Below are 26,866 nucleotides of genomic sequence, written 5' to 3' on the forward strand. Positions count from 1 at the left end.
CCCTCGGGTTTCACGGCAGGTAAGTGGAGTCTGGTTCTCAATGACACTCTTTTGCTTTGGCTAGTTGACAGCTGCAGAAGTGGTATAAAAGCTACCATTTCACAGCTGTTCACTTTCCAATGTCAGAAGCTGAAGCGTTTGGGTTTTGGAAAGGATTTGTGAGCTGTATGCACTTTGGAAGTGCTTGCAGTGAACTCTCCATTCACTCACCCCCTTTGAGCAACCCCTCTCCATTGACAGGACCCTTCTGTCATCTCAACCTCACCTGCCATCTATTCCAGCAGCATTGGTGCCCTTGACACAATCTCGCTTTGGTCCTCAATCCCACCACAATCACCTCCAACACCATCACTAAACACCCCCAGCATCACTACCAACAATACTAATCTTCTCCAGTCACCTGGCGCTACACAAGAAATCAGCAGCAGACCACATTGCTGCCCACTCGGGAAGCCAGTGATGGCCTCACCATGGCCACTTTTACTTCACTTCATGCAGTACACCCTGACTACCGCATGATGCGCCAGGTTGGCACCACCCCACATCAGCTCCATAAAGCATTCCTGCAATGTCCAACCTATTCCTTTCTCACACTCCTCCATTGTGGGGGTACCATTCATTACGACTCAATAAACCAATTCCAAAGGTGCTCACATATCTATTCAAGAGCGCAAAGTCCTGAAAATAATGTTTGACAATACATCACCATTAACGATACAAGAACATTGGCTAAATGACCAAGTGCCTGCCCTTATGTGTTGTTAGTTGGTTTATTTGGACAAGGATGAGTGTGAGGGGTGGCTAGTGAAATGGGGAACTGATAATATAGATAGAGATGGGTGGAGGTGCAAGATAAGTTGGTGTGAGAAAGGATGTGCAGGGGTAGAATTAGGGAAGGCAGAGTAATGGGGAGGTGATGAGTGGCACAGCAGGATGAGGTTGAGTGTGGCTTTGCAGTAACATTTCGTGATCTGCTGAGATCATTGAAGGGTTTGCGCCACTGCAGCCTGGTCCTCCTGACGACATCCCTGCTTGTGCCCTACTGTGCAATGTGCAACCAGACTGCGTTGGTGTCCTGGGTCCCTTCCGCCCTTTGGAAGGGAAGAGGACCTACCTGTGTGCTGTGACTCCCTCCATAAGCATCTGAAGGAGTCATGGGAGAGCCTTGGTGCAGCTGTGCTCCTCTGCTCAGTGCTTCTCAATACGGCAGGACATTGACAGAACTGGCAAAACCACTGTGGGCATGGCCCCTTTAAAGAAACTGGCTGACACGTCATCAGACCGGCTTCCTCTTAATTTACCGGAAAGCCTGCAGGGTGGGCTTAACTAGCCTAATCACAGGAAGATTCCTGAAAGCGGGTTTGAGTCTGGAGCAGGCTTTCAACATGCCACCTACCCCAGCCGCATCGATCGTGCCGCGTATGGAGAAATCAAGGCCATCATGTGAACACTGTGCAAACTTAAAAGTTGAATGACTACCCGTGGACAGTATAAGAGATGCTGCTAATGATTCACAAAAAGTCCTCATTCCAAATTATCCCTTTAGCTCAGATTTTTGTAATGGCTGGAACTGTATAAAATGTTGGCTTCTGCCTGTTCCATGGGTTGTCTTGGTGCACTTGGATATTGTTTTCATTTGCTTCTGTGGAACTAAAGCTCCAATGATGCATCTCTCTTGCATGCAAAAAAACACCACCCTCTGGACAAATTCCAACTGAGTTTGAAACAACTCTAGTCATCTGCTTTTATTTTTTTTTAAATGGGGACAAGCCTCTGGGGAAAACTTTCTGATGGAAATTATTTTTTAAACACACATTTAATAAATTTAATGACAGTACATTTTAATTTTGTTTTTATATAAATATTTTATATGGTTATATATTCAGCTGGGAACACTTCTCAATTTCTTTGTGCCCCTCCCACCCCACCCATCATTCAAATTGCTGCTTTTCAAATTATCTCACTTTTGTGTGGTCTTTGATCTGTATTTCAGTTGCTTTTGTGTTTTAGCAAGCATGATCCTGGTACAATCTGACTTAATGTCTTGTGTTATATGCAGGACATCTAACTTGTATCGATAAGCTAGCTTCTCATCTGTATTGAGAATGAGGGTGACTCCTAGTAGACACAAGTGTAGGATGGTTGTGTGTGCACTTTTGGTTGTAAGCTATTGAATTTTGACACACGGGTGGAAATTTTAGCCTTCCCATTCACATTACAAAGGTTCATATTGGGTGTTGAATTTTCTTTTTCAGGTCCCGAGACGTGAATCAGCTCTGCCAAGGAATGGGGTCACAAAGGAAAGTGAGTTGAAGTTTACATGCAGATCCTACTGTCCTACTTTCTTCAGAACTAGAGTCTTTCCTTATGATTAAATGGATTTTGTAGCATCCATAATAGAACAAATTGGATATAGTCTCTGGAAAAAATGGGTTAAATTGCTCTGTTAATGCTTAGCATATTTTCATTACCAACTGGAAAAAGTTTTAAGTGTGCCTTAAAACCATGTGGGATGGTCAATGACAGATGACATTTAATATGGAAATGTGTAAAGTACTGTACATAGCAAAAACATGGATGTCATCATGTGACTGGTTTTCAAATAGGAAATGATGCATGAGTTCTAGCAGGTTTATTAGATTCTACAACCAACCTGTTTAATCACTAGAGAGCAGCAAACAACAAAGCTCAAACATGAAATCATAGTGTCCTGCTCTGGTCTGGACACACACACAAGTTCTGGGGCAGTTCAGAGAAGACCACTAGTGTCAGAAGTGAAGACTGACTTGAGGTGCTTGGGTATTTTGGGTATTTTAGCCCAGACACTGGTTTAAACTAGGAGTGTTGAGAATTTCTCCAGACAGTAGTCTTAGAGGTGCAATTCTTAGAATAACAATTAGATGGATAACTCTACTTTCTGGGTGGTTTAACTAAAACTAGTCTGTATGGAAATGCATCTACTAGCTCTCTGTAAATGTGGAGAAGGGGGGCTGTGGAGAAATTACTGACAAACATGGGAGCTGAAATGGGGCAGTGGTGGGGGGGGGGGGGTGTGGTGTGGAGAGAAAGCTCTTAAACTAGAAGCCTGAGAAAGAGAAGTGGTGGGGGAGGGAGACACACACAGGGTGAAGGAATTGTTCACAAGGCCACTCTTCAGAACAATTCATTGGCTGCTATTGGGTTCAACAAAACCAAAACAAACTCAAAACTGCAGTGTTTGAACAATTAGCATTGTTCTGTCAAAAGAATTTTTGGAAAAGTACTAAATCTTCTGGCCTGTGGCTTTGGAGGGTCTAATAACCCAACCCTAAACCTTGTCTGTTCGGAGGAAATACTTATTGCTGTGATTGAGGCTTGAGAGGGAGAAAAGTCATTCTCCAGGCAAAGGTGATTTGAATTTTTTACTAAAAACTAAGGTCTCTGGTTTGATTTTTTTTTTTTAATTCCTCATCTCATCATCTATCTTCCCACCCCCACTGCTTCCAATTCTGTGATGCAAAAAGTGTGCATATGGTTGCCAGGTGACATCGGATTAGGCTTAGCTAAGACATTTTCCCTTTTCTCTTCCCCATTAGTTGAATAGCCTGCTGACATTTAACATAAGAAATAGGAGCAGGCCATTTGGCCCCTTGAGCCTGCTCTACCATTCAATAAAATCCTCCTCATTTCTGTTTTTAAATGGGTGACCCCTTATTCTGAAACTATGGCCCCTAGTTCCAGATTGCCCCACTAGGGGAAATGTCCTCTGCATCTACCTGGTCAAGGCCCCTCAGAATCTTGTACGTTTCAATAAGATCACCTCTCATTCCTCTAAATTCATGTATAGGCTCAACCTTTCTTATGACAACCCCTTCATCTCCGGAATTAATGTCGTGAACCTTCTTGAACTGTATCCTTCCTTAAATGAGACCAAAACTGGTTATACAGATGTAGCAGGACTTCCCTACTTTTATACTCCATCCCCCTTGCAATAAAGGCCAACATTCCATTTCCCTTCCTAATTACTTGCTGTAACTGCATGTTAACTTTGTTTCATGTACAAGGACCCCCAGAACCCTTTGTAATCTCCCCATTTAAAAAAAAAATGATTTGCTTTTTTATTTTTCCTTTCAAAGTGGATAACCTCACATTTTCCCACATTATACTCTACTAAATTTTTGCCCACTCACTTAGCCTATCTTATGGACTCAAAATTGCCCAGGAGTTGCTCTGTTTTTTTGGGAACAACTTGATTTTTCTGGAGTATCTTAAAAATCCCCATTTTGCACATTCAATTTGCGCCAGTGTAAGTGAGTTAGTTAGGATATTTAGTTTTTTTTTCAAAAGCAGGTGTTAAGTCACCTATACCTGTTTTGGCCATTTAGGCTATACAGGACATCATATGACAAACTTCGCAAAGTTAATTTACTATACAACAGCATTCATGGAAGCTTAAACTACAAAAATAGAGACAAAATATATTTACATAATTTTTTTCAAATAATAAATAGAAGTATCTCCTGCTTGTAATTCTTGTGTTGGAAAGTATTTTCATCAATGGGGTTAAGGAAAGTCTTGAGTAAGCTCATTTAAAATTACTAGCTATACAGTTATCACACCCCTTCCTCCATTTTCCCCCCCCCCCCGATCAAACTTTTGGGATGGATTTCAAAATAGACAATTCTAGCTGAACTGTTGCATATGGCAATGTTGTCAAGTCTTCAAGTTGTGTGTAGAATATTGACACACAGTGGCTATAATGCAGGCAGCCAACAAAAGAACTAAATGCTTTAGAAGAAGGCAGGCTTCTTGTTACTGTGCCGCAGGGGTGGGGACGCATCGAGTCCCACGCTGCAGCACTCAGGCTGGGGGCAGGAGCCAATGCGCATGCGTGCGCACTCCAACGTGCATGTGTAGAGCTGCCGGCACTGTTTCTGGCGCAGGGCCCGCGCTCAGCCCCCCAATCGACTGGCCACACCATGCCAAGCCCTAGGAGAGGCAACACAGCGGCCAGAATCGGGAGATTTTGTAGGCGTCATTTTCAGCCCACAAAGCCGGCACATCTGAGTGTGCTGGAAAAAGGAGTGGACCAAATTTGAGCCCTATATCCCTTTGTAAATTCTTTGCTTCCTCCTCGCATCTTGCTTTCACACCTGTCTTTTGTATTATCAGCAAATTTGGCAACATTATACTCTGTCCCTTCATCCAAGTCATTAATATAAGTTGTAAATAGTTAAGGCCCCAGCACTGATCCCTGTGGCACCCCACTAGTTACAGTTTGACAATCTCTAAATGACCCATTTATCCTGACTCTGCTTTCTGTTAGTTAGCCAATCCTCTATCCATGCTAATATTATCCACAACCCTGTGAACTCTTGTGCCAGTAACCTTTTTATGTGGCACCTTAACGAATGCTTTCTGGAAATCCAAATACACATCTACTGGTTCCTCTTTATCTACCCTGCTCGTTATATCTTCAAAGAACTTCAGCAAACCCTTTCATAAAACCATGCTGACTGCTTAATTGCACTATGGTTTTCTAAATGTCCTGCTCCTACTTCCTTAATGGACTCCAGCATTTCCCAGTGACAGATGTTAGGCTAACTAGTCTAGAGTTTCCTACTAGATTACAACCAATGCATCCACTGTCTCTGCAGCCACTTCTTTTTAAAACCCTAGGATGTAAGCCATCAGGTCCAGGGGACTTGTCTGCCTTTAGTCCCATTAGTTTGCCTAGTATCTTTTTTCTCTAGTGATAGTGATTATTTTAAATTTCTCTTCTTTCTCTGCCCCCCCCCTCCCCTCCATAAATAGCCCCTTGATTATCAATTATTGGGATGCTTTTAGTGGGTTCTACCGTGAAAACCGATGCAAAGTATTTGTTCAAAGTCTCTGCCATTTCCCTGTTTCCAATCATTAATTTCCCAGTCTCATCTTCTAAGGGACCAATGCTTACTTTAACTACCCGCTTCCTTTTTATATATCTGTAGAAGCTCTTGCTGTCTGTTTTTATATTTCGTGCTAGCTTCTCACTCACTCTCTCTCTCTCTCTCTCTCTCTCTCTCTCTCTCTCTCTCTCTCTCTCTGAGATCCAGTCTCATACATTGCCAGATCTAAAATAGTCTGCTCCCTGATTAGTTCCACAATGTCTTGTTCTAAAAAACCATCCTGAATACACTTTTATGAACTCCTCTTCAAGGCTACCTTTGCCAATTTGATTTGTCCAATCAATATGAAGATTAAAATTGCCCATCATTGTTATTGCCGTACCTTTCTTACAAGCCTCCATTATTTCTTGATTTATACTGTCCTTACAGTATGACTACTGTTTGGGGACCCACCAGTAACTTTTTAACCCTTATTATTTCTTCTTTCCACCCAAACTGATTCTACATCTTGATCTTCTGAGACAATATCATTTCTCACTACTGCACTGATCTCATCCCTTATTAACAGAGCTATCCCACCTCCTTACAAAATGGCAAATACCCGTGAATATTCAGTTTCCATCCATGGTCACCTTGCAACCATGTCTCTATAATGGCAATCAGATCATACCCATTTATCTCTATTTGTGCTGTCAACTCATCTATCTTATGAATTTGAAGTCTCATAAATAATAGCAACTTTAGCAATATACATGGGGTTGCCTGATGTCTGTGGAACTGTACCCTTGCAAGGAGTTGATAACCTCCAGATAGGATGGCATGGGAAGAAATGTTCAGGTAGCAAAGCCAGTAAATGACCAGATCCAGTAGCCCGTTTAGAATTGCTAAAGGAATTAATATATCATTTAGTCTGGACAGCTCTCACTGTCTAGCTGACGGCTATAAAATTCCAGTTTACGGATCTGTAACTTAAGATGGATGTAAACCTCATGGATGTTTCATATTGGTGTGGTATGATTGAAAAGATTCCAGTTCTTGCTGGAATTTCTGCTATCCTGCCAGGTTGCAGCAGTAGCTGAATTTTTAATCGCTTATCTTGCAGGCCATAAAGATGAGTTGTAATTTTATTGGAACTGATTTAATTGTTGCTTGTGAAGCAACTTCAAATGTCTGGAGTTTCTTAAAAGATAAAAATTGAAATCAACAGACCATTTCTCTACAGGCAAACTGGGTTTGGGAAAGGGGTGAGATAGGTGGTGAATTCTTGTATGGAATCTAATGGAGCTTGTTTTATCTTTTTTTTTGATGCTAATATTCCAGAAACTATGCTAGAGTCTGATGACGTTGCAGGTAACATTACTCTGTCACCGTTTGTTAAATGGTGTTTGGTCCCTTACTCCGCATCCAGATCTCTCTCCCACTTTTTTTTTTTTTCCCCTCACCACCCCCCCAACACCTCTCTCTCTCTCTCTCTCTCTCTCTCTCTCTCTCTCTCTCTCTCTCTCTCTCTCTCTCTCTCTCTCTCTCTCTCTCTCTCTCTCTCTCTCTCTCTCTCTCTCTAAAAAGGAGTCCATATAATTTTGAGTTATGTCGGGCAGACACAAAAGTACTTCCATAAAAGATTTGCATTTTATATAATGCCTTTCACAACCACCAGAAGTCTCAAAGTACTTTTGGAGTGTAGTCACTGCTTTAATGTGGGAAACACAGTAGCTGATTTGCGCACAGCATTCTCCCACAAACAGCAATGTGATAATGACCATTGTTTGAAGGATAAATATTGGCCAGGACATAGGATAACTTCCCTATCCTTCAAAATAATGCCATGGGATCTTTTGCATCCACCTGAGGGGGCAGACGGGGCTTTGTTTTAACGTCTCATCCGAAAGACTGTGCCACACTCCTTCAGTACTGCACTGCTAGTGTCTGTCGACAGCCTAGCTTTGTGCTCTAGTTCCTCGAGTGGGACTTGAACCCCAACCTTCTGACTCTGAGGTAAGTGTACTATCCACTGAGCCACTGCTGACACGCAACAATGATTCTGAGCAGATGTGATGTATCTGGTTGTTTCAATGGGCTTGTGTTTTCAAGAACTAGTTTGAAAGACTGACTTCATTTGCATATGGTAGACAGTCAATTTCATCATTGGTCTGGACTCTGGTGAAAGGTACTGTTCTAAATCTAGTGCAGCAGCCAGTCCCCTAGAACCTAGAGTTCAAAGGTGACATTTTCCTCCTCGTTTCTCTGATTCCACTTCGTCCCAAGGTAAAGAACCTTAGGAGGTGGCTGGTTCCTTTAGCTATAGTTAATGCTGTTCTTGGATAACTGTCGCGAGGTAGAGCTGTAACAAACCACTAGAAATGCAACACCAGTATCCAAGCCTCATTAAAAGCTCTGTTTTTAGCCCACTTCATTGTATCAGCAATTTGCTTCACTTACAACATTAGGACATGGGTTGAATCTCTTGATATGGGGTGAATAGAGAGCACAAATCTCCCCATAATAATGATGGATGTTATATATAAACTTGTATTTACTCTGTACAGCTACCAGAGGGTGCATCCCAAGGGATCCCATAATCCCTTGGGAGCACAGGTATTTAAGGAAGCTTCACAGGTTGGAAGGCACTCTGGAGACCTGCAATAAAAGACTACGGTCATACTTCACCTTGAGCTCTGTTCAATCTGACTCTTCATACACTACAACTGGCGACGAGATACAGGTAGCGCACCCAAAGATGCCGAGAACAGTGGGCATCCTGGAGAAATTCTTGGAGGTAGATGATTGGGAAACTTGTGGAGCAACTCAACCAATACTTCATGGCCAACGAGCTAGATGGGGAAGAGAGCGCTGCCAAACAAAAGGCGATCCTCCTCATCGTCTGTGGGGCACCAACATATGGCCTCACGAAGAATCTGCTCACTCCGGAGAAATCATACAACGATTTGTGCACACTGGTCCGAGAGCATTTGAACCCGAAGGAAAGTGTTCTGATGGCGAGTTACCGGTTCTACACCTACAAACGGTCTGAAGGCCAGGAAGTGGCGAGTTATGTCGCCGAGCTAAGATGCCTTGCAGGACATTGCGAATTTGAAGGACATTTGGACAACATGCTCAGACTCTTTCGTACTTGGCATTGGCCATGAAACCATACTTCTCAAACTTTTGACTGTAGGGACCCCAGTTCTTGAGTAAGATCATAGCAATAGCCCAGGCGTTCATTGCCACCAGTGACAATACGAAGCAAATCTCTCAGCGCACAAGTGCTGCTACAAGTACTGTGAACAAAGTGATGATTTCGAATCGTAACATACAAGGCAGGTCACACATACCTGCAGCTACCCGTCCGCAGATGTCTGAGTCGATCATCAAGGGTGATGCAAGGCCATTAACACCTTGTTGGCGCTGCGGGGGGTGATCATCGTTTCCATCCATGCCGTTTCAAAGAGTACATTTGCAAGTGCTGTGGAACAATGGGACACCTCCAAAGAGTGTGCAGGCGAGCAGCAAAGCCTGTTAAACCTGCAAACCTCCATGTTGCAGAGGAGGACAGATCCACAGAAGATCATGACGAACAAGAGCCTTAGATAGAGGAGGCAGAGGTACATCACGAATTGTCCCCCGATAATGCTGAATGTTGAACTAAATGGACTCCCAGTGTCAATGGAGCTGGACACGTGCGCGAGCCAGTCCATCATGGGCAAAAAGACTTTCGAACGGTTGTGATGCAACAAGGCCTCAAGGCCAGTCTTAACTCCAATTCGCACAAAACTAAGAACTTACACAAAAGAACTGATTCCTGTAATCGGCAGTGCTACCATAAAGGTCTCCTACGATGGAGCAGTGCACAAGCTACCAATCTGGGTGGTACCGGGCAATGGTCCCGAGCGGTTCGGCAGGAGCTGGCTGGGAAAGATACGCTGGAACTGGGACGACATTTGAGCGCTATCGCATGCTGACGACACTGTGTCCAGGTCTTAAACTAATTTCCTTCGCTGTTCGAACCAGGCAGCGGCAAATTCCAAGGAGCAAAAGTGCAGATCCACCTAATTCCAGGGGCGCGACCTATCCATCACAAGACGAGAGCAGTACCATACATGAGAAGGGGTAGAGATCGAGCTAGACCAGCTGCAAAGAGGGCATCATTTCCCTGATCGAGTTCGAGTGGACCAGTCCTCAAGGGAGACTGCACCATCAGAATATGTGGCGATTACAAAGTAACTATCAATCGTTTCTCCCTGCAGGACCAATACCCAATACCCAATACCCAATACCCGCTACCAAGGGCCGACGACCTCTTTGCAATGCTGGCGGGAGGAAAGACATTCACGAAGCTGGATCTGACTTCAGTCTACATGACGCAGGAACTGGAGGAATCATCGAAGGCCCTCACCTGCATCAACATGCACAAAGGACTTTTTGTTCATAACTGGATTCCAAATGGGCATCTATTGGCGGTGGCGCTATTCCAGAGAAACATGGAAAGTTTACTGAAGTCGGTCCCACACACTGGTCTTCCAAGACGACATCTTGGTCACAGGTCGGAACACAGTCGAGCACCTGCAGAACACGGAGAAGGTTCTTAGTCGACTCAACCGCGTGGGGCTCAGGTTAAAACACTCATGTGTGTTTTCCTGAAGTCTGAAGTGGAGTTCCTGGGAAGGAGGATTGCAGCAGATGGCATCAGGCCCACCATCGTGAAGACGGAGGCAATTGAGAACGCACCGAGGCCACGGAACGTGACGGAGCTGCAATCGTTTCTGGGACTCCTGAACTACTTTGGTAACTTCTTACCGGGTCTCCACACTTAAAACCACTGCATGTCTTACTGCGAAAAGAAGACGAATGGGTTTGGGGAAAATCCAAGAAAATGCCTTTGTAAAAGCGAGAAAATTGTTATGCTCAAACAAATTGCTTGTGTTGTATGATCCATGTAAGCATTTGGTACTAGCATGTGATGCGTCGTCATATGACGTCAGGTGTGTATTGCAACAAACTAATGATTTTGGGAAACTACAACCGGTTGCTTATGCATCCAGGAGTCTGTCTAAGGCTGAGAGCCTACAGCATGATTGAGGAAGAAGTGTAAGCGTGTGCCTCATAGGCAGTCCCTTGAACGAGGATGACTTGCTTCCACAAGAGTTCAGATGTTTCAATGAAGGACCTGATGTTCCAGTCCTGAACTCCAATTGAGGGGATGGAAGATGCCTGTGCATGGATTTTTTTAACGTGTGGTGATCGTTGCGCATCAGCCACCACACGGGCTTGACAGAGCTTAGGCCTTTATCCAGTGGCAAGGGTTGAACCAGGACGACGGAAGACCTGCTCTGCTGCACGGACCTAGTGCGCACACATTGCAGTGTGGGCAGGCCCGTGCTGCCCCTGGGCCCTCTGCTCTTCTGGGCCCCGTACCCTCATTCGCCACACTTTCACCCACGATGTTCCAGGGCCCGGCGCTCCAGCTCTATTTATAGCCCTGACCTGCGGTGGTGGTCTCACATGGGTCGGGACGGTCCACGATCTAGTCCTATAGGATGAATGACTGCTTTTCACAATTAACAATTACGGATTTAAGTCAAGTCAAAAAGGCGACTCTCCACCACCTTGAGGGCAATGAGGGATGGGCAATAAATGTCGGCCTCGCCAGCGACTCCCACATCCCGGAACACAAACCTTTTAAATATCCCGAAGTTTGGATCCAGGGTGCTACGCAGCCAGAGGAGATCACGATCTCTGGGGTGCAAGAGATCGTGGCGCTTGGGGTTAGTGCTGCCGCAAATCAAGGCGCAATTTTGCGGGTGTCTGTGCTCTCGCCCGCCTGCTCAGAGCCGGTAGCGCCTCGGGCTTTAATGGGGTGCAAAGGAGGCCAATTTCTAGTCCAAGGTGTTTTTTGCATGTCTGGGTGCGTAATTTGGATAATCAGCATGAATAAACTTAAACCTCACGCATGTTCCATACTTTGTGCAATAAAGACAGGAACAATGTGGATGATTGTATACACGAAGTTGGGCTAAATTTATTTTAAAGAATGCTTGACATACTATTCCACAATATTATGGCTGCAGCAGGACATCATTCACGGGAGAAATTATTTCTGGTGGTGGGGCAGGGGAAGATTTTATCTGTGAACTATGTACATGAAAATATTTATGCTCATTATCAATTGGTTTTATTACTCAAGGTGGACAGAGGAAATCTTGCTCTGTGATGAACAAAGAAAAAAAATAACCAGTCTATGCATTTACTACCATATTTAGTTAACCCACAGGTGAGAAAGAAAGAAAAGACTTGCATTTATAGTGCCTTGCATGACCACCGGACATCTCAAAGCGCTTTACAGCCCATGAAGTATTTTTGGAGTGTAGTCGCTGTTGTAATGTCGGAAACGCGGCAGCCAGTTTGCGTTATATAGCTCGCCGATGTCATTCAGATATTTTTGCTTTTAGCTGTCTGAAAGCAGCTTTCGCCTCATTAAATCAACATAACGCCACTGTCCAATCGTTGCTGAACAATGTGATTTCAAATGAAGAGCAGAAATCCCCTCTATGACCCTGTGGCCTCTGGACAGGAGCGACCATTTCTCCTGCTGGTCCAATCTAACTATCCATCAACTTTCCACGTTCAAAGATTACAGTCTTTCTGACCATGGAAATTCAGTAGGTTGCTTCAACTCAGAACCAAGTCCGTCTTAATAGCACTATCCCACAACTGCATTATAATACAAAAATATGCACTTTCACATTTTTTTCAGTTTTATAGTCTTTTAATTCAGCCCCTTCCATCTCAAAAGTAAAAAGTGTTATGCCCATTTTTCTGTGACAGTCTCCTTGCAACTCTTCACGAGGGCCATGCCTCTGGTCTCTCAGCTGAAGACACTTTTTTTTTTCCTTTTCCTCCTCTTGCATGAAATTCACTTTTTTTTGTTTTGTTTTGCTTACTATGATGTACTCTTTGATGTCATTGTGCATACAAGGGGTGCTATACAAAAGCAAACCGATGTTGTTGGAGATTCTTTGCACTTGGTTCTACAATGACTGTGAAAGATGGAAGATCTCGGAGTTTCCAGTCTACAAGGCAGGGGTACGCATTATGCAACATCTCAGACCAGACCAACTTGGCCAAAAGTGCAGGAGTGGACAACCTTTTCAGATTCATCATCATAGGCAGTCCCTTGAAATCGGAAGACCTGTGTCTATGGGGTAAAGAAAATGCATCGATACCTGTTTGGGCTAAAATTCGAATTGGAAACTGACCATAAGCCACTTATATCCCTGTTCTCAGAGTAAAGGGATAAATACCAACGCATCAGCCCGCATCCAAAGATGGGCGCTCACGTCTGCATACAACTATGCCATCCGCCACAGGCCAGGCACAGAAAACTGCACCGATGCTCTCAGTAGGCTGCCATTGCCCACCATGGGGGTGGAAATGGCGCAGCCCGCAGATCTAACCATGTTTATGAAACATTTGAGTGAGCAATCACCCGTCACTGCCTGGCAGATCAAAACCTGGACAAGCCAGGACCGCTTATTATCTCTAGTCAAAAGCTGTGTGCTTCACGGGAGCTGGTCCAGTGTCCCAGTGGAAATGCAGGAAGAGATAAAGCCGTTCCAGCGACGCAAAGATGAAATGTCTCTACAGACAGACTGCCTTCTGTGGGGCAATCGTAGTGGTCCCCAAGAAGGGCAGAGACACCCTCACCAATGACCTCCACAGTACCCACCCAGGCATCGTAATGATGAAAGCGATAGCCAGATCCCACTTGTGGTGGCCTGATATCGATGCGGACTTAGCGTCCTGCGTTCACAGATGTAATACATGCTCGCAGTTAAGCAATGCACCAGGGAGGTGCCACTAAGTTTATGGTCTTGGCCCTCCAAACTGTGGTCTAGGGTACACCTCGACTATGCAGGCCCGTTCTTGGGTAAAATGTTCCTTATGGCTGTAGACGCGTACTCCAAGTGGATTGAATGTGAGAGAATGTTGGCTAGCACGTCCGCTGCCACTAAAAGCCTGCGGGCTATGTTTGCCACTCAACGGCCTACCCGATGTCCTGATGAGCGACAATGGGCCATGTTTTACCAGTGCTGAGTTCAAAGAATTCATGACCGTAACGGGATCAAACATGTCACATCTGCCCTGTTTAAACCAGCATCCAATGGTCAGGCAGAGAGCAATGCAAACCATCAAGCAAGGCTTGAATAGGGTAACTGAAGACTCACTGCAGACTCTTCTATCCCGAGTCCTACTTAGCTACTGCATGAGACCCCACTCACTCACTGGGATCCCATCTGCTGAACTGCTCATGAAAAGAGCACTTAAGACGAGGCTCTCATTAGTTCACCCTGATCTACATGAACAGGTAGAGAGCAGGCGGCTTCAACAAAGTGCATACCATGATAGTGCAAATGTCACGCGAGATTGAAATCAATGATCCTATATTTATATTAAATTATGGACAAGGTCCCAAGTGGTTTCCTGGCACTGTCGTGGCCAAAGAGAGGAGTAGGGTGTTTTGGGTCAAACTTTCAAATGGACTCATTCACTGGGAACACTTGGACCAAATCAAACTCAGATTCATGGACTATCCTGAGCAACCCACCTTGGACCCTACCTTTGATCCCCCAACGTACACACCAGTGGCAACCGGCACCACAGTTGACCACGAAGCAGAACCCATCATCTACAGCAGCCCTGCAGGGCCCCAACACACCAGGCAGCCCAGCAAGGCCAGCTGCACAGCAGTTCAGCGAGGGCCTAACAAATGATTCAACAACACCAGCTTTCACACTGACTATCAACCAGGGCAAGATGAGCCCAGATCGACTCAGTGTAAATAATTACACTATTGACTTTGGTGGGGAGTGTTGTTACATATGTAAACTTGTATTTACTCTGTACAGCCACCAGAGGGCTCATCCCCTGGAGTCCCAAGAGATCCCATAATCCCTTGGGAGCACAGGTATTTAAGGCGGCTTCACAGGTTGGACAGGCACTCTGGAGACCTGCAATAAAAGACTACGGTCACACTACTTTGAGCTCAGTGTTCAGTCTGACTCTTTCGCCATACACTACAGGGGAGCTGGTGGAAGATGAAATAAAAAGGAGTTGGTCTTAATGGTGGCCAGCTTAGTGGCATTGATAGATGGCAGGGGATGCTGAGAACAGATCACTTCTTTTTGGGTGCAGGTGCTGGGAATAAAATGGTGGTTGCCTCAAATATTTTTCTTCAAATAGAAGAGGTATTCAACTATTGAAACTGACCTATGCTTTCTCATTAGACGTTGATGAACATATATCTTTTCTATTTTCCAGATTTTCAGCATTTGTCTTTTTTTTGCTTAAACTGCATAACAGCAATATAAAGAATTGCTAGTCTTAAAATGGTTGAGGTTGATTCTTGAATCATTTTTATTAATCCTCTGCATTCCCAACAAAAAGCACTTGAAGACAGTAAATTGTCTCAAGGAAAGATTTTTTTTGTTTTAAAGAAATCCTTGGTTAGAATCTTGCTTTTTTTTAAACAAAATGCAGTCATAGTTCAAATTTTGCCAGAAAATTCCACTGTCAATGCCCCTGTAATCTGATAACTCTTTGACCTTTTGCTTTGTGTCAAAACACTTGTATGTTGCATGCTACATGTTCAGTATTGGGTAAATGTGTTGTCACTGGGTTATTGATTTGACTTGCATGATTTAAACTTTTACAGAAGGGCAACCAGGAGATGGGAATTTTAACATTTTATCCACTTTCTTAAGTACCACGCTCCACTCGTTCAAGAACACAAGCCACGTTGGAGATGCAAGTTGTGCCTAGTTCAAGACCAACTGAAGTAGAACCTGTAAACTACAAGACCATTTCCACAGGTAAAAGGCACATCATAGACCTGACTCTTAAAATGCACACTTAAGGATTGTTGTAATACTCAAGCCCCCACTCCATTTGTTTGTATTGATATTGAATAGGGTACTTTTTGTCCTGAGGTGAAAATGCCTGCCATACTTGTAGCCTTTTTAGATTGTGAACATTTGGATAAATTTTTTTCTGCTTTTGAATAAATTGCATTTATTTCTCAGTTAGTCCTATTGCATATTTAAAAAAATAAATGCTTATCCTTGTGGTTTTCCTTGATCCTGAATGTGCTTGTAGCCAAAGGAATAAGTGGTAAATTAGTGTTGGCCATGGCACTCGTTGTTTTAATATGCTGATGGGCATTGCTCATAGTGGGATTAAGCTAGCCAAGTTATCCCAAAAGATGACTGGGTGGGGTTAGGTTACGTAATGGTACACATTTTTGTTGTATAGAATTCTATTTGGGTCCTGTCCAACTCTCTTGCAATAAAACCAATGGCCGCAATTTTACCGGCACTGAGGACGGGATCAGAGGCGGTTCAGCTGTGAAATTTGGAGTGATTGACCCCCACCTCCGCACTAGTCTCCCAGGTGTCGGGTCTGTCCGTGCTCAACAGACCTGACACCAAGTGGTGGGGGAGGCAATTTAGATTAACAGCTTGTTAACAAGCACTAAACGTGGCTGGCTCTGTTGCACAGGAGGGCAGGAAAAAGAGTGGGAGAGCGATAGTGATGGGGGATTCAATTGTAAGGGGAATAGATAGGTGTTTCTGCGGCCACAACCGAGACTCCAGGATAGTATGTTGCCTCCCTGGTGCAAGGGTCAAGGATGTCTCTGAGCGGGTGCAGGACACTCTTAAAAAGGGAGGGAGAACAGCCAGTTGTTGTGGTGCACATTGGTACCAACGACATAGGTAAAAAAACAGGATGAGGTCCTACGAAACGAATTTTAGGAGCTAAATTTAAAAAGTAGGACCTCAAAAGTAGTAATCTCAGGATTGCTACCAGTGCCACGTGCTAGTCAGAGTAGGAATCGCAGGATAGCGCAGATGAATACGTGACTTGAGCAGTGGTGCAGCAGGGAGGGATTCAAATTCCTGGGGCATTGGAACCGGTTCTGGGGGAGGTGGGACCAGTACAAACCGGATAGTCTGCACCTGGGCAGGACCGGAACCAATGTCCTCGGGGGAGTGTTTGCTAGCGCTGTTGGGGAGGAGTTAAACTAATATGGCAGGGGGATGGGAACCAATGCAGGGAGGCAGAGGGAAACAAAAAGGAGGCAAAAGCAAAAGACCGAAAGGAGATGAGGAAAAGTGGAGTGCAGAGAAACCCAAGGCAAAGAACAAAAAGGGCCACTGTACAGCAAAATTCTAAAAGGACAAAGGGTGTTAAAACAAGCTTGAAGGCTTTGTGTCTTAATGCAAGGAGTATCTGTAATAAGGTGGATGAATTAACTGTGCAAATAGATGTTAACAAATATGATGTGATTGGGATTACAGAGACGTGGCTCCAGGATGATCAGGGCTGGGAACTCAACATTCAGGGGTATTCAACATTCAGGAAGGATAGAATAAAAGGAAAAGGAGGTGGGGTAGCATTGGTGGTTAAAGAGGAGATTAATGCAATAGTTAGGAAGGACATTAGCTTGGATGATGTGGAATCTATATGGGTAGAGCTGCAGAACACCAAAGGGCAAAAAACGTTAGTGGGAGTTGTGTACAGACCTCCAAACAGTAGTAGTGATGGGGAGGGCATCAAACAGAAAAATAAAGGTGCAGCAGTTATAATGGGTGACTTTAATATGCACATAGATTGGGTTAACCAAACTGGAAGCAATACGGTGGAGGAGGATTTCCTAGAGTGCATAAGGGATGGTTTTCTAGACCAATATGTCGAGGAACCAACTAGGGGGGAGGCCATCTTAGACTGGGTGTTGTGTAATGAGAGAGGATTAATTAGCAATCTTGTTGTGCGAGACCCCTTGGGAAAGAGTGACCATAATATGGTGGAATTCTGCATTAGGATGGAGAATGAAACAGTTAATTCAGAGACCATGGTCCAGAACTTGAAGGGTAACTTTGAAGGTATGAGGCGTGAATTGGCTAGGATAGATTGGCGAATGATACTTAAGGGGTTGACTGTGGATGGGCAATGGCAGACATATAGAGACCGCATGGATGAACTACAACAATTGTACATTCCTGTCTGGTGTAAAAATAAAAAAGGGAAGGTGGCTCAACCGTGGCTATCAAGGGAAATCAGGGATAGTATGAAAGCCAAGGAAGTGGCATACAAATTGGCCAGAAATAGCAGCGAACCCGGGGACTGGGAGAAATTTAAAACTCAGCAGAGGAGGACAAAGGGTTTGATTAGGGCAGGGAAAATGGAGTATGAGAAGAAGCTTGCAGGGAACATTAAGACGGATTGCAAAAGTTTCTATAGATATGTAAAGAGAAAAAGGTTAGTAAAGACAAACTTGGGTCCCCTGCAGTCAGAATCAGGGGAAGTCCTAACTGGGAACAATTGAACAAGTACTTTGGTTTGGTGTTCACTAAGGAGGACACAAACAACCTTCCGGATATAAGACGGGTCAGAGGGTCTAGTAAGGAGGAGCAATTGAGGGAAATCCTTATTAGTCGGGAAATTGTGTTGGGGAAATTGATGGGATTGAAGGCCGATAAATCTCCAGGGCCTGATGGACTGCATCCCAGAGTACTTGAGGAGGTGGCCTTGGAAATAGCGGATGCATTGACAGTCATTTTCCAACATTCCATTGACTCTGGATCAGTTCCTATCGAGTGGAGGGTAGCCAATGTCACCCCACTTTTTAAAAAAGGAGGGAGAGAGAAAACAGGGAATTATAGACCGGTCAGCCTGACATCGGCAGTGGGTAAGATGATGGAATCAATTATTAAGGATGTCATAGCAGCGCATTTGGAAAGAGGTGACATGATAGATCCAAGTCAGCATGGATTTGTGAAAGGGAAATCATGCTTGACAAATCTTCTGGAATTTTTTGAGGCTGTTTCCAGTAGAGTGGACAAGGGAGAACCATTTGATGTGGTATATTTGGACTTTCAGAAGGCTTTCAACACGGTCCCACACAAGAGATTAATGTGCAAAGTTAAAGCACATGGGATTGGGGGTAGTGTGCTGACATGGATTGAGAACTGGTTGTCAGACAGGAAGCAAAGTAGGAGTAAATGGATACTTTTCAGAATGGCAGGCGGTGACTAGTGGGGTACCGCAAGGTTCTGTGCTGGGGCCCCAGCTGTTTACACTGTATATTAATGATTTAGACGAGGGGATTAAATGTAGTATCTCCAAATTTGCAGATGACACTAAGTTAGGTGGCAGTGTGAGCTGCGAGGAGGATGCTATGAGGCTGCAGAGTGACTTGGATAGGTTAGTGAGTAGGCAAATGCATGGCAGATGAAGTATAATGTGGATAAATGTGAGGTTGTCCACTTTGGTGGTAAAAACAGAGAGACAGACTATTATCTGAATGATGACGATTAGGAAAAGAGGAGGTGCAACGAGACCTGGGTGTCATGGTACATCAGTCATTGAAGGTTGGCATGCAGGTACAGCAGGCAGTGTAGAAAGCAAATGGCATGTTGGCCTTCATAGCGAGGGGATTTGAGTACAGGGGCAGGGAGGTGTTGCTACAGTTGTACAGGGCCTTGGTGAGGCCACACCTGGAGTATTGTGTACAATTTTGGTCTCCTAACCTGAGGAAGGACATTCTTGCTATTGAGGGAGTGCAGCGAAGGTTCACCAGACTCATTCCCAGGATGGTGGGACTGACCTATCAAGAAAGACTGGATCAACTAGGCTTTTATTCACTGGAGATCAAAAGAATGAGAGGGGACCTCATTGAAATGTTTAAAATTCTGATGGGTTTAGACAGGTTAGATGCAGGAAGAATGTTCCCAATATTGGGGAAGTCCAGAACCAGGGGCCACAGTCTAAGGATAAGGGGTAAGCCACTTAGGACCGAGATGAGGAGAAACTTCTTCACCCAGAGAGTGGTGAACCTGTGGAATTCTCTACCCCAGAAAGTTGCTGAGGCCAATTCACTAAATATATTCAAAAAGGAGTTAGATGAAGTCCTTACTACTAGGGGAATCAAGGGGTATGGCGAGAAAGCAGGAATGGGGTACTGAAGTTGCATGTTCAGCCATGAACTCATTGAATGGCGGGGCAGGCTAGAAGGGCCGAATGGCGTACTCCTGCACCTATTTTCTATGTTTCTAAACTATTTTAAGATTGCCAATGGCTTCCCTACGTCGGGTAAGGAGGTCGGGTGTTGTGTCATCGGAGAATGATTTCTTAACTTGACAGCTCATGGTCTATAAAAGCCCCCATTTCACTTCTCTTTCCAAGGTTAGAAGCTGTTGTTTGTTGCATTTGGAAGAAAAATTGGGTTTTATGCAGCTCGCAAGTGTTTGGCACAATCTCTCTCTATCCAGTGTCACCTCATTGAAACCATCTCTCACCACTGACGGATTGCTTCTGTCATCTCCACCTCATCTACTGCATCAGTGTCCTTGAAAAAATCTCGCCTTGGTCCTCAGAATCCCACCATGATCAGCCCCAATACTGCCATCAACAAGCACACCAACAGCACCAACTTTCTCTGCAATCAACTGATGCAGCACAGGACACAGGCCATCAGCACCCGACCACATTGCTGCCGAGGGATGGCCTCATCACGACCACATTTACTTCATTTGACACGGTAGACCCTGGCTGCCACATGATGTGCCAGGTTAGCACCACCCCACACCAACATCATGAAGCATCCCTACAATGCCCAAACCATTCCTTTCACACGCCACCATTGGGGGGGGGGGGGGGGAGGGTGTATCCTTGCGTCTCTCCATTCACTGCAACCCACTAAGCCACTTCCAAAAGCGCGCACAAATCTGTCCCAAGAGGCAAAGTGTTGAAAATAAAGATTTCAATGTTTGACAACACATTAACAAACTTTACATGAAAATTGGTGAAATGTCCAAGTGCCTACTCTTGTGTGGTGTTGGCTGGTATGCTTGCACCAGGATGAGTGAGTGAGATGGGGAAGTGATGTAAGAAAAGAAATAGGAATAGGCCATTTGGCCCCTCGAGCCTGCTCCACCATTCAATAAGATCATGGCTGATTGGATCATGGACTCAGCTCCACTTTCCTGCCCACTCCCCGTAACCCTTTACTCCTATATCGCTCAAAAATCTGTCTATCTCCGCCTTAAATATATTCAATGATCCAGCCTCCACAGCTCTGAGGCAGAGAATTCCATAGATTTCCAACCCTGAAGAAATTTCTCCATCTGTTTTAAATGGGCAGCCCCTTATTCTAAGACTATATCCCCTTGTTTTAGTTTCCCCTATGACTGGAAATAGCCTCTCTGCATCCACCTTGTCAAGCCCCCTCATTATCTTATAAGTTTCAATAAGATCACCTCTCATTCTTCTGAATTCCAATATGTATAGGCTCAACCTACCCTCATAAGTCAACCCCCTCATCTCTGGAGTCAACCTAGTGAACCTCTGAACAGCCTCAGTTGCAAGTATATCCCTCCTTTAAATATGGAGACCAAAACTGTACCCAAAACTCCAGATGTGACCTCACCAATACCCTGGTACAGTTGTAGCAGGACTTGTCTGCTTTTATTCTCTCTCTCTCTCTCTCTCTCTCTCTCTCTCTCTCTCTCTCTCTCTCTCTCTCTCTCTCTCTCTCTCTCTCTCTCTCTCTCTCTCTCTTCCCCCACCCTGCCCCAGCAATAAAGGCCAACATTCTATTTGCCTTTGATTACTTGCTGTACCTGCACACTAACTTTGTTTCATGCACAATGACCCCCAGATCTGTACTGCAGCACCTTGCAATTTTTCTCCATTTAAATTATAATTTGCTTTTCTATTATTTCTGCCAAAGTGGATAACCTCACATTTTCCCACGTTATACTCCAGCTGCCAAATTTTTACCCACTCGCTTAGCCTGTGTCTCTCCCTTTGCAGATTTTTTTGTGTCCTCACAATTTGCTTTCCCACCCATCTTTGTATCATCAGCAAACCTGGCTACAGTACACTCGGTCCCTTCATCCAAGTCATTAATATAGATTGTAACATAGAAAATAGGTGCAGGAGTAGGCCCTTCGAGCCTGCACCGCCATTCAATAAGATCATGGCTAATCCTTCCCTCAGTACCCCTTTCCTGCTTTCTCTCCATACCCCTTGATCCCCTTAGCCATAAGGGCCATATCTAACTCCCTCTTGAATATATCCAATGAACTGGCATCAACAACTCTCTGCGGCAGGGAATTCCACAGGTTAACAACTCTGAGTGAAGAAGTTTCTCCTCATCTCAGTCCTAAATGGCCTGCCCCTTATCCTAAGACTGCGTCCCCTGGTTCTGGACTTCCCCAACATCGGGAACATTCTTCCCGCATCTAATTTGTCCAATCCCGTCAGAATCTTGTGTTTCTATGAGATCCCCTTTCATCCTTCTAAACTCCAGCGTATAAAGGCCCAGTTGATCCAGTCTCTCCTCATATGCCATCCCTGGAATCAGTCTGGTGAACCTTCGTTGCATTCCCTCAATAGCAAGAATGTCCTTCCTCAGATTAGGAGACCAAAACTGAACACAATATTCCAGGTGGGGCCTCACCAAGGTCCTGTACAACTGCAGTAAGACTTCCCTGCTCCTATACTCCAATCCCCTTGCTATGAAGGCCAACATACCATTTACTGCCTTCACCTGCTGTCCCTGCATGCCAACTTTCAATGATTGACATACCATGACACCCAGGTCTCGTTGCACCTCCCCTTTTCCTAATCTGCGCCATTCAGATAATCTGCCTTTGTGTTTTTGCCCCCAAAGTGGATAACCTCACATTTATCCACATTATACTGCATCTGCCATGTATTTGCCCACTCACCTAATCTGTCCAAGTCACCCTGCAGCCTCTTGGCTTCCTCACAGCCACCCAATTTCATGTCATCTGCAAACTTGGAGATATTACATTCAATTCCATCATTTAAATCATTAATATATATTGTAAAAAGCTGGGGTCCCAACACTGAGCCCTGCAGCACTCCACTAGTCACTGCCTGCCTTTCTGAAAAGGACCCATTTATCCTGACTCTCTGCTTCCTGTCTGCCAACCAGTTCTCTATCCACATCAGTACATTACCCCCAATACCATGTGATTTAATTTTGCACACCAATCTCTTATGTGGGACCTTGTCAAAAGCCTTTTGAAAGTCCAAATACACCACATCCACTGGTTCTCCCTTGTCGACTCTACCAGTTACATCCTCAAAATTCTAGAAGATTTGTCAAGCATGATTTCCCTTTCATAAATCCATGCTGACTTGGACCAATCCTGTTGAGGATCCAGCACGGATGCCTGCAGCACCCCACTAGTCACGGTTTGCCAACTGGAAAATGGCCCATTTATCCTGACTCTTTTCTGTTAGTTAGCCAATCTGCTATCCATGCTAATTACCCCCGATCCTGTGCAGTAACCTCTTATGTGGCACCTTATTGAATGCCTTCTGGAAGTCCAAATACACCACATCTACTGGTTCCCCCTTATCCACCCTGCCCGTTACACCCTCAAAGAACTCCAGCAAATTTGTCAGATGTGATTTCCCTGTCATAAAACCATGCTGACTCTGCTTGATTGAATCATGCTTTTCCAAGTCCTGCTGCTGCTTCTTTAATAATGGACTCCAGCATTTTCCCAACAACAGAAGTAGGCTAACTGGTCTACAGTGTCCTGCTTTTTGTCTGTCTCCTTTTTTTTTTTTAAATAGGAGCGTTACATTTGCGGTTTTCCAATCTGCTGGGACCGCCCCAGAATCCAGGGAATTTTGGTAGATTACGACCAATGCATCCACTCTCTCTGCAGCCACTTCTGGTCCAGATGACTTGTTTGCCTTTAGTCCATTATTTTACCTAGTACTACTTCATTAGTGATTGTATTAAGTTCTTCCCTAACTATAGCCCCTTGATTATCCACTATTGGGATGTTTTTAGTGTCTTCTACCGTGAATACCGATACAATATATTTGTTCCAATGTCTCTGCCATGTCCCTGTTCTCCATTATTAATTCCCCAGTCCCATCCTCCAGGGGACCAATGTTTACTTTACCACTCTCCCTTTTTTTTTTAATGTACCTGTAGAAACTCTTACTATCTTTTTTTTTATTTTGTGCTAGTTTACTTTCATTATCTTCCCCCTCAATCATTTTTTTAGTCGTTCTCTGCTGGCTTTTAAAAATGTAGGTGGATGGAAGGATGGATGTGCTGGAGCAGCACAACAAGATGAGGTTTTGCAGTAGCATTTTGTGATCGAAGATTGAAAGGTTTGCGCTACTGCAGCAAGGTCCTCCTGACGACATCCCGGCTTGTGCCCTCTTGTGCAATGTGCAACCAATTCGCGTTCTTCTGGGAAGTCTTGTATGGAGAGCGCTTGGGTACAGCTGTGCACCTATGTGCAGTGCTTGTCTGTGTTTGCAGCAGATTAATGCTGTAGAACACTGACAGAACAACAGTCAAAATCAATTTACACATGGTCCCTTTAACGAAACTGGCTGATATGTCATCGGACCTGGCCACTCAGGACCCGAAATCCCCAATGTATTCAATCACTTGAACATCATGGCATTTCAACAGTAATGCGTTCTACAATAAATGCAATAATGCAAATAAAACCCAGCTGGGTGTCCTGACATTTTAAGCAGAAATCTGTTGGAACAACTGTGCTGGACAAATAAATTCCTTGGAAGTTCAAGAGGCATGTAAACAGGATGGCGATGCGAGGGACTGTGTATATAACTTCCATAGCCTGATTAATTGCCATTTGTTATTTACCATTGTAATGGGATGGTAGGTTTAAAAAAGAGATGTTCTGCAGGTGCACAATTACATGGTACTTGGAAAACCTGACATTTGTGTGGGATTGGTAGTGTTGGTAAAAGCATGTTACTAATGTCAACTGAACATTTATTTCTACTGGCTCCAGTTACTGGTAACTTATCTAGCCGTGAACAGACTTTTGAATTGCCTTGTAGGAAGAAGGCCATCCTGTCTAAGAGAAACTGATAAGCTGAAGAAACAGCGTGAAGATAGGCGAACTCAGCTACAGGAAATACGAGAAAAGCGTACACAGGTAAATCCAGGCATCTTGCAGGCTGAATAAATGCCATCTTGAGTGGAGTATAAAACATAATCCACTTATGTTTTGTTTTGTTTTTCTAAAAAAAAATTAAAGGATCCATTAGTAATTCAAATTTGTGAATTTTGTTTGGGTGGCAGGTATCCATGTGAAATTTTAAAACTAAAACTTGAGCCAGCATTGCAAGTTTTTTGTTTTTATTCCAGATGTGCAAAATATATTGATGTCAAAAGGGGTATTCAACATTCAGGAAAGGGAGGTGGGGTAGCATTGCTGGTTAAGGAGGAAATTAAGGCAATAGTTCGGAAGGACATTAGCTTGGATGATGTGGAATCTATATGGGTAGAGCTGCAGAATAACAAAGGGCAAAAAACGTTAGTGGAAGTTGTGTACAGACCTCCAAACAGTAGTAGTGATGTTGGGGAGGGCATCAAACATGAAATTAGGGGTGCGTGCAATAAAGGTGCAGCAGTTATAATGGGTGACTTTAATATGCACATAGATTGGGTTAACCAAACTGGAAGCAATACGGTGGGAGAGGATTTCCTGGAGTGCATAAAGGATGGTTTTTTAGACCAATATGTCGAGAAACCAACTAGGAGGGAGGCCATCTTAGACTGGGTGTTGTGTAATGAGAGGATTAATTAGCAATCTCGTTGTGCGAGACCCCTTGGGGAAGAATGACCATAATATGGTGCAATTCTGCATTAGGATGGAAAATGAAACAGTTAATTCAGAGACCATGGTCCAGAACTTGAAGGGTAACTTTGAAGGTATGAGGCGTGAATTGGCTAGGATAGATTGGCGAATGATACTGAAGGGGTTGACTGTGAATGGGCAATGGCAGACATTTAGAGATCGCATGGATGAACTACAACAATTGTACATTCCTGTCTGGCGTAAAAATAAAAAAGGGAAGGTGGCTCAACCGTGGCTATCAAGGGAAATCAGGGATAGTATGAAAACCAAGGAAGTGGCATACAAATTGGCCAGAAATAGCAGCAAACCCGGGGACTGGGAGAAATTTAGAACTCGGCAGAGGAGGACAAAGGGTTTGATTAGGGCAGGGAAAATGGAGTACGAGAAGAAGCTTGCAGGGAACATTAAGACGATTGCAAAAGTTTCTATAGATATGTAAAGAGAAAAAGGTTAGTAAAGACAAACGTAGGTCCCCTGCAGTCAGAATCAGGGGAAGTCATAACTGGGAACAAAGAAATGGCGGACCAATTGAACAAGTACTTTGGTTCGGTATTCACTGAGGAGGACACAAACAACCTTCCGGATATAAAAGGGGTCAGAGGGTCTAGTAAGGAGGAGGAACTGAGGGAAATCCTTATTAGTCGGGAAATTGTGTTGGGGAAATTGATGGGATTGAAGGCCGATAAATCCCCAGGGCCTGATGGACTGCATCCCAGAGTACTTAAGGAGGTGGCCTTGGAAATAGTGGATGCATTGACAGTCATTTTCCAACATTCCATTGACTGGATCAGTTCCTATGGAGTGGAGGGTAGCCAATGTAACCCCACTTTTTAAAAAAGGAGGGAGAGAGATAACGGAATTATAGACCGGTCAGCCTGACATCGGTAGTGGGTAAAATGATGGAATCAATTATTAAGGATGTCATAGCAGTGCTGATATGATGGGTCCAAGTCAGCATGGATTTGTGAAAGGGAAATCATGCTTGACAAATCTTCTGGAATTTTTTGAGGATGTTTCCAGTGGAGTGGACAAGGGAGAACCAGCTGATGTGGTATATTTGGACTTTCAGAAGGCTTTCGATAAGGTCCCACACAAGAGATTAATGTGCAAAGTTAAAGCACATGGGATTGGGGGTAGTGTGCTGACATGGATTGAGAACTGGTTGTCAAACAGGAAGCAAAGAGTAGGAGTAAATGGGGACTTTTCAGAATGGCAGGCAGTGACTAGTGGGGTACCGCAAGGTTCTGTGCTGGGGCCCCAGCTGTTTAC

The 26,866-nt window shown here is 44.3% G+C and overlaps 1 protein-coding gene across 2 annotated transcripts in view; it reads left to right on the plus strand.

The window, feature by feature from the left end:
- Positions 1 to 26,866, plus strand: part of kif2c (kinesin family member 2C) — a 125,217-nt gene that overhangs the window by 47,524 nt on the left and 50,827 nt on the right. For both annotated transcript variants that reach the window (XM_070886746.1, XM_070886747.1), the window contains exons 4-6: positions 2,256 to 2,304; positions 15,626 to 15,733; positions 24,795 to 24,892. In XM_070886746.1, the coding sequence (XP_070742847.1) occupies positions 2,256 to 2,304; positions 15,626 to 15,733; positions 24,795 to 24,892 (255 nt within the window). The remainder of the gene's footprint in view (positions 1 to 2,255; positions 2,305 to 15,625; positions 15,734 to 24,794; positions 24,893 to 26,866) is intronic.

This window comes from Pristiophorus japonicus, chromosome 8 (assembly GCF_044704955.1).
Source record: "Pristiophorus japonicus isolate sPriJap1 chromosome 8, sPriJap1.hap1, whole genome shotgun sequence".
Lineage (NCBI taxonomy): Eukaryota > Metazoa > Chordata > Chondrichthyes > Pristiophoridae > Pristiophorus > Pristiophorus japonicus.